The 8,554-nt window shown below is 34.5% G+C and overlaps 1 protein-coding gene across 1 annotated transcript; it reads left to right on the top strand.

Annotated features, from left to right (window-relative positions):
* Positions 1-281: 281 nt before the first annotated feature.
* On the top strand, positions 282-7,375 carry LOC129301061 (uncharacterized; the record flags this gene model as incomplete). Its single annotated transcript, XM_054939630.1, is given in 20 exon segments — positions 282-307; positions 405-759; positions 1,287-1,368; positions 2,106-2,181; positions 2,906-2,970; positions 3,061-3,105; positions 3,204-3,304; positions 3,426-3,567; positions 4,301-4,362; positions 4,441-4,514; positions 4,600-4,670; positions 5,402-5,489; positions 5,560-5,632; positions 5,717-5,812; positions 6,042-6,150; positions 6,482-6,575; positions 6,660-6,743; positions 6,824-6,880; positions 6,882-6,984; positions 7,179-7,375. Coding segments are annotated over 19 exon segments (1,968 nt in total), but the record flags the coding sequence as incomplete, so codon positions are not given.
* Positions 7,376-8,554: the final 1,179 nt, after the last annotated feature.

Genomic DNA, 8,554 nt, shown 5'->3' with positions numbered 1-8,554 from the left:
ATAAATAAAATATTAAATGAAGCATATTTTTTAAAATTAATATTTTTATTTTAAAAATAAAAATATATAACATATTTAATGAGTTTTATTTTTAAATATAATTTTATTTAAAAATATTTTACAATTTAAAATAGAGAGTACATTAGATTTTATTATCGAGTTTTTAAAACCGTAGCGGTGTTTTATGCACTTAACTTTAATTTTAGGCAAATTTCTTTTATTTTAGTTGAATTTGTAGCAGAAATGAAAATCCTGCCGCCCTCTGCAAATTTATACGAGCTCGGATTCCCGCCAAAAAGATCCCGGGGTAAGGGAGCAATTTAATCACGAATTAGCAATTTAGCATCCCAGGCATATCAATATCTGATTCTGATATCTCATGTACTCTGCCGAACGTCTCTAAGCTGGAGATGGTCTCTGCAAAACCGACGAGCGCCAAGAACCCTAAAAATGTGTATCACATCGGAGGCCTCCAAGTGGAATTTCCTTACCATCCATATGGTTCTCAGTTTGCATTTATGGGTAGAGTCATCTCTACCCTTAACCGGGCTCAGAGAGAAGGCCATTGTCACGCATTGCTCGAGTCTCCAACCGGTACTGGCAAGTCCCTTTCCCTTCTTTGTTCTTCCCTCGCTTGGCAGCAGAACTACAAGTTAAATAAACAGCACACAAATCTCTCTCACCTGAAACCCGCGCCAGAAGCAACGACAGACCCTCTTGTTTACGGTGGTGGATTTGTTCCTGACGAGGTTTTTCCGAGTAAGGGATTTCCTGCTGACTGCATTAAGAACTAATGCATCAATGTCATCATCATCACCATCATTTAAGTTTCAATAGGTCTTCAAGAAGACAGAGGGAGATCAATAAGATAGCGTATTTTAGCATTTTTCTTTTTATCGATATCTATGGATATATTTCAGCCGTTCAACTCGCTAAAAAAAAAAAAGGAAACTCGTGTGCTTCCGTGAAAAAAAAGTACAAACAATTCTTTGGACTTTTTTTTTTATGGGTTTTTGCGGTGAATTTCCAAATGATGTTCATTGAAGCAGGAAATTTCTTCCTCGTTGTTGTGCTGGTATATTCATGGGGGGTTTGCAATCAGAGCATTATCCTACCCAAATTAACGAATTAGGGTTCGTCTGCTATGCCTATGAAGATCAAATTACTAGATTAACGTCCAGAGTGTCACATACTTGTGATTTATACGTTTTATTCCAATATCTGTCAATCTGATGTTTTATTTGTTTGGTACGCTATTGTCCTCAAGCAATGCTACTTGATTTCAGCATCAGAAAATGTGGAGCTGCCAGAGTCTGGGGCTAACAAGATGCAGAAGAAAAAGGCTGCACCCACTATATATTATGCTTCGTAAGTTTTATTATCGTATTTTTTACCAATCGAATTATTTGCATAAATGATTATTGGTAAATATTTAAGAAAATCATGAATAGATGGTTATTTTAGACTTTGCTTCATTCGTTTATGCTACTATTACTTCTAAATCATTATGATACTTGTACGTGTGTCTTGTACAAAATTTCAAGATACTTGTGCATTACTTTCTTGTAAAATTCTAGGATGCTATTGTATTTTATAAAATACCTTGGAAAGTGTTCATATAACAATATATAACAAAAAATGTCAATGCATGTTCATAGAAGAAGTCACAATTATCATAGCTTTTTTCTTGCAGCATAAGATCAATTGTATAAGGAAGAAAGGCAAATACATGAGGATCATCTTAATTAAAGTGACCAACAATTAAGAGGATGGCAAATCCTTCGTAAGACATAAGAATACTACAAAGCAACCAATAGTTAGGTACCGGTTATTTCTGAATTAATGTTAGCCAATGATGGAGCATATTAATATAAATTGGAATATGCCCTAAAAGGATAATTACTGCTACATGTTGGTGGCAATTTCTGAACAATCTTTATGCTTTTCCAAATTTCACCAGCATTAGATGACCTGAGTCTTGACTGTGTGTAAGAAATTTGGAGCAGAATTGACACATTCAATCGATATTTTACTCCTTTTGCAATCAACCATCATCATCATCATCACTTGACTAAATCTTTTGTTGTGTCTTGTCTATATATAAGGAGGACACACTCACAAATTTCTCAAGTAATTCATGAATTGCGGAAAACAGCTTATAGAGTGCCTATGGCTGTGCTGGTAGGTGAAATCCTCTGCTTTGTATCTTTGTTCTTTTAATGTAAACTGCCTTCAAGGGTAAGGTTTTCTGATAATTTGTGGTTCTGAGTAATTTACTTTTATTTATTCATTTTTAGATGTATCTTTTATGGTTTCCTCCAGCAGCATTTTGTAGCATGTAATTAATCTTCATGCACACACTTTTGCTTAACTCTTATTTTATTAGGTAATATTTTCTTGTGTTTGATAATTTGTTTTATATTAATTTTAAATAAATATAATTAGCTGAATGAAACATTGTGATCATGAACCATAAATTGAGGGTTCTTATGCAACAAAATTTTTGAAACAATGTGCTCTACAATGTCAGTAATCCAACTAGTCATCTTTGGATTACATAGCTATGTGATCTTTAAGTATCATAGTAGTCAAGTCATTTGGATTTGGTTGTGTTTTGTAATAGTTGGCTTTTAGGGATTTTAGTCTTTTAGTTATTAGCATCTTATGGCTATGTAAAGGGGTGCCTTGGAAGTCAATAATATCATTTCTCATTCCTTAATCCTTTATCTTTTGCTAGCTAGTTATTTAGTTGAATCTTATGGATATATAAAGGGGTGAGAAGAGGGGTGTCTTGTTAGTTGATAATAATATCCTCATTCCTTTCTCCTATTCTCTCTTATATATCTCTTCTTAATTCTTCCTACTTCTTATCGCTTTGATAATTTGTTTTTGTTTTCTTTGACAGGCATCACGGAAGCATTATTGTACCAATAAACATATACTAGCAAAAGAAAATATTGATGAAGAATGGTTGTTTTTTTCCTCATGAATATTTTAATCCATGAGTCTATTGTTGACTTGTTGATTTCTATACTGATATATTTTACTAAATGATTCCAGTAAACTACTTTTGAAAGATCAGGCAATAGGATGCCCAGAATTCAAGTGAGTACTTGCTTACCTACACATCCTTCCAATTATTAATGTACTATCTCTCAATCTTCAATGAAAGTAGAAGCAACCAGAAACTTATAATTAAACAGAAATGCGCATAAAGTCAAAAGTCATCCATCCCTACAAAGAGGAGGATGTTATGAGGTACATGATATAGAAGATATTGTGAAAGTTGGACAAGCAGTGAAAGGTTTGGCTTCTTATTGCATTCTTTTTAATATTTGTTTCTGTTTTGGAAGATTTCATTGTTTTATCTACTAAATATTCCATGTTATCTTAATACATGTGACAAAGACATTTTATATTTCCAGGTTGCTCCTATTATGCAGCCCGCTCTATGTCAGATGATGCGCAATTGGTATTTTGTCCTTATAGTTACATTATCAATCCAGTCATCCGGGGAGCAATGGATGTAGATATTAAAGGAGCTATTGTGATTCTGGATGAAGCCCAGTGAGTTTATCTTTTGTCCTTTTGGTTTCTGTCAAGTATCATTTCATCTCTAAAGCTTAAATTTGTCTAATGATCATTTCCCTTAGGTGATATAACACGCACACAATTGCACAAATTTGAACAGAGGGAGATAGTAGAGAAAACTAGAAACAGAGAGGGAGAAATGGGGAAAGAGGAAGACAGAACAGTAAGGGGGAGGAAGAGAGGAAGGTAGAATGCGCAGAGAGAGAAAGAGATCAGACTTTCAGCATGATACTCATTCATTCAAATCTTTCTTTACAAGTGCAAGGCTTAGTCTATTTAAACTAAGCTTTCTTACCTAATAAGGAAACCTTAATAACCCATCCATATAAAGTTACAGATTTCCTCTTACAAAAATAATACAAAAGGAAACCTATTTCTTCCTAGAATAAGCTATAACCTGGGAGGTTTCTCACAAGTTAGAGTAAAATACAATGATAATCTGCTAGCCTGGGTTTCATTAAAGTATGTTATTCTTATATTTCATCATTAGGTCTCATTATATTTGTTTTTCCTTGCATCCTTCTGTTCCTTTTTTCCTTCTTTCTGATGTCTCTTAACTTTTATGAGTAAGTGGCAGAATCCTTGTCTCCCACTCTATATATTAATGGTTTATTTCTAATAAAATACAGACAAAAATATGCAGAACATTCTTTGTTGCCTTTTCTTGTTTTATGTGGTGTTTTTCTTCACCAGTCTCAACTGTTTACAGCAATATAGAGGATATCACTCGCGATGCTGGTAGTGTTGATATTGAAGAGGATGTTTTGGATAGTATGCTCTCAATCTTGCAGCTCTTGTTTTGATTCTTGGTAATTATGATTCTAAATTGTTGTTATAATCTCTTGAAAGAGCTGCAAATGGAGCTTCAACAACTTTGTCCTGTCAATGCTTTGATATACCAACCTTTGTATGAAATGGTGCAGGTAATTAATTTTGAACCATAAATATTTGACTTTTAAACATGCAGCCAATATCCGTGCATTTTTAATGGGAGCTGCAACTGTCTAGGGTCTTACAAGCTGGATAGAACGTAGTAAAAAAAAACTAGAAAAGCGTGATTTTCGGCACTATGTATCTTGGTAAGCCAAGGTTTTCTTCCTTTTTCACATCTTTATCCATTGTTTTTATTCATGCACCATAGACTATATTACAGCATATGATGTTCTGTATATATGGTGTAATCATGCTTTATGGGGAGCAATATTATAAGAATGAACACTCATATTCAATCATATCAATATGCTAATGTGCACAGCTCAAGATACTTTACTGTTGCATTTCACAGTATGGTTAATATGGATCCTTCTAACGGGCTGATATTATTGTTAACTTTGAACTTGTTGAATGTTCATTTCTATTCTTCATGAGTAATGCATGCCTTTCTTTTCTCCCCATGTAATCTGTGATTGTTAATGTGTTCAGAAAATTAGGAATTGAGTATTTTTATTGCTGTTTCGAAGCCTGTGGAGGTGCCAAAAAAATTAATCACTTGATTATGCATACTTTTAAGTAAATGCCATGTCATGCATATTCAAACATTTATAGTACGAACTTGGTTTTTGTTTCCCTATTTGATCATTTGTTTTGAGTGAGTGACTGGACCATTTGGATGTATACTTTCTCTTTTGATGTTTACTGGGTGAGAAGTGATGGATTATTTTGAGTTCATACTTCTTTTGATTTAATCCTTCTTTCTTTTTCTATCTTACCTGAATTGATGGTCTGAAAGTTAATGTCTTTACATCTCAAGCAACTTACAGCCTACAAATTGTGCAAGGGTATTAACATTGTAGGTTGTTTGTATGCATAGTTGGACTGGGTCAAATGCTTTAACAGAACTCCAAGAAGCAAATATTTCACGTCAGTGCTTCCCTATCTTGCTAGAATCTGCTACCAAGGTATCTCATTTATATTTGGGCTAATTCCTGTGCTTGTGTGTCACTTATCAATTTTGTCTTTTTGTTCAAGGCAATCAAAGTTGCTTCAGACTTGGAGTTAGATGTACCACATTTAAGTGGCATGTCAGTAATGACACTAGAAGGTGTGGAATTATGATTGTATATGGTGTTGTTTTGTTTATAAAACATTATATCATTAATGATGTTCTATGGCAATCTTGTTTCAGGCTTATTCTCTTCACTAACATATTTCTTCTCAAGAAATGGTTCTCACATGCTGGATTACCAGCTTGCTCTGCAGCGAAGTGTTAAGAAAGAAGCTGGTAAGTAGTTGAACTTTCAAGCAGAGCCCTTTATAGTAATGCTGTTTATCCCTTGTCACTGAATGAAAAGTGGTTAGGAAGGTTTATGTGTTATAGGGATGGATTGGAGAAGACAAACAATGACTCTTGCTCTTGATTTGGCAATAAAATGAACAGATAAATTGATTAATTGCATTATATTTGTTGCTGCTAGGACACCCTTGTAATCAGTGTTATATTACTGTGTCAGGAAGATCTTTTGGAAATTGGACCCACACTTTGAGTTTATGGTGCTTGAATCCAGCAGTTGTGTTTAGTGACATTGCCAATCTTTCTTTATCGGTCATTTTGACTTCTGGGTATGTTCCCTGGGCCAAGTTTATGCAAATTCAGGCTATAGTTCTTTTTGTATTCTTCAGTTCTGTGCATGAATGCTTGTGGTTGGCTAAATAAATTTATTGGAATGGTCAAAAATCCTGAGTGGCCTGTTTTCTGTTGGAATGTTCCAAAGAAAGCACTTATCAATTTATTTATCTGTAAGCATGTATCTATTTATCAATTTGTACAAGACCCAGAACATGGACCAGATATTGCAGGGCAGCAGGATCAGTTTTGCCGTGGCATGTCTTTTTCCATAAATCCCTCTAATTCTTCTAAGTATTCTCACTTGCATTGGTTTTGGTACTCTAGGACTTTGTCACCACTGAACTCCTTTTCTTCTGAGCTAGGAGTTCAGTTTGAAACTAGTCTGGAGGCTCCACATGTAATTGATGTTGACTCTCAGGTCCTATCTTCGCACTTTATCAGTTGTCTGACCTTTTACTCTTGTTAGTGTTATTTCAACAAATGTTTGACCTCTTCCATACAGGTATGGCCTGCCGTAATTTGTACTGGTCCAGGTAATTATCCTTTGAATGCAAGTTATAAAACAGCAGATGTATATGCATTCCAGGTACTCATTTCAAATTTTTCTTCCCCTAGGTGTTTTTCTTCGCCTATGTGAACAGACTATTATTGTAGGTGTCTTTGTAGGATGCAGTTGGAAGATCTTTAGAGGAAATCTTCAAAATTGTCCCTGGTGGCTGTCTGTTTTTTCTTTCCAAGTTATAAATTAATGGAGAAATTATGCAATCGATGGTCCGAAACAGGTCAATGGTCTCATCTAAATGCAAAGGAAAAGTCACTTTTTGTTGGTCAGTTATCCTTGTGCCTTTCTAAATACTCATTGGAATTTAGTGAATAAACAATGAGTTTCTCTTAATATTGACAGTTTCCTATTTGCATCCTTTTTGTGCAAAGTCAACATTGAGCAAAATTTACTTGGTATTTGAAATTGATCTTGTCTATTGACAACACTTTTGTTTCTATATCTTGTCTGGGTATGCAGAACCTAGAGGAGGAAGCCAAGATGATTTTGATCTGGCTTTAAAAGGGTATTATGACTCAATTCATCTCCACACTTCACCTGCATTGGGCAGGAAAAAAAGGGTTAAGAATGTTGGCTATAGTCACTTACATGCAGTCAATTCTCCACAAAATTCTAAGAAAGGAGGAGCTGCTTTACTTGGCGTTTGTCGAGGAAAGGTTTATTGCAATTGCACCTATCTTGTACCTTATATTCTGCATTTCTTATTTAAAATCTAAATGATGGCAATTGGTCTTTCATTATGCTTAAGTAGTGCTGAAATTGATTCAAATGGTTGTGTAAGTTAATATACCTAGAGGAAAAAGTGTCTGCATTTTGGTCTATAATCATATCACTACTATCTTATTTTATGTCATCGGATCCAAAGTACATTGTAAATGAACATGTCTAAAATATTATGTGTTGGTTAATTGACATAAAGCACAGCAAATATATGTTAGGACTTTATATTTAAAAGTTATAGAAAAGACATTGATAGAGACTTGATAGTATGGGATATCAAGTCCCACATTGAGTAGCGTGGGCTCAATGGGGTATTTGAGTTGGCTCTTCCACCTTAACATCTATTTTTTGGGGTTCCCTACTTTGCTTGGGTAACCATCAATTGGTAGCGGAGCTTGGTTGTCAGTGGTTTCAGAAGGGGCTACCGACAGAGGGTTTTGACCAGCAGGAAGTTGGGTTAAGTGCCACAGAGTGTAGTCTTTAGGACATTGGCTTTTTATGGTCTCGAATTGATGGTGACTTGGTAGTATAGGATATCAAATCCTACATTGAGTAGTGTGGGATATTAAATAGAGTATTTAAGTGGGTTGGTTTTCCCACCTTAACAACTAGCTTTAGGGTAGGGTTTCTCATTCCACTTGGTTACCTATCAAACATCAAATTCCTTCATTCACATTTTGTGAGGTAAATTGACAGCATTTATGAAGTGTTTAGACTCATACATGGAATGGTTCCACAACTTTTGAAATTTTCCCTTTCAATAATGGAACATGTTTGGTACTAAAGCTATTATCTTTGCATTAAAATGTCAATACAGATGTTCACCAAAGAAAATGGTCAATGGAAATTATTTTGGCATAGATTTATTCAAACTGCTAAAAATTTTAAGATTGGCATTATCTTAGTCCAAGATGAATAAAAATAGACTCTAGATTTCATTATACAATTTAAATACAAGCATGTGATGACTGAGCTTGTGAAAACACTATCACTAATTGAAATATAAGTAAATGGAATCAATTTGATGTGGGCATATGGCCTTATTAGCTGGATTGTTCTACCATATTCCACCATGGTTAATATGAAATTTTCTTATTATGTGACTGTTCATTCAT

The sequence above is a fragment of the Prosopis cineraria genome, unplaced genomic scaffold (assembly GCF_029017545.1).
Source record: "Prosopis cineraria cultivar Desert tree isolate PC_DT_omini unplaced genomic scaffold, ASM2901754v1 PC1867, whole genome shotgun sequence".
Taxonomy (NCBI): domain Eukaryota; kingdom Viridiplantae; phylum Streptophyta; class Magnoliopsida; order Fabales; family Fabaceae; genus Prosopis; species Prosopis cineraria.
This window is presented reverse-complemented; position numbering and strand designations above follow the sequence as displayed.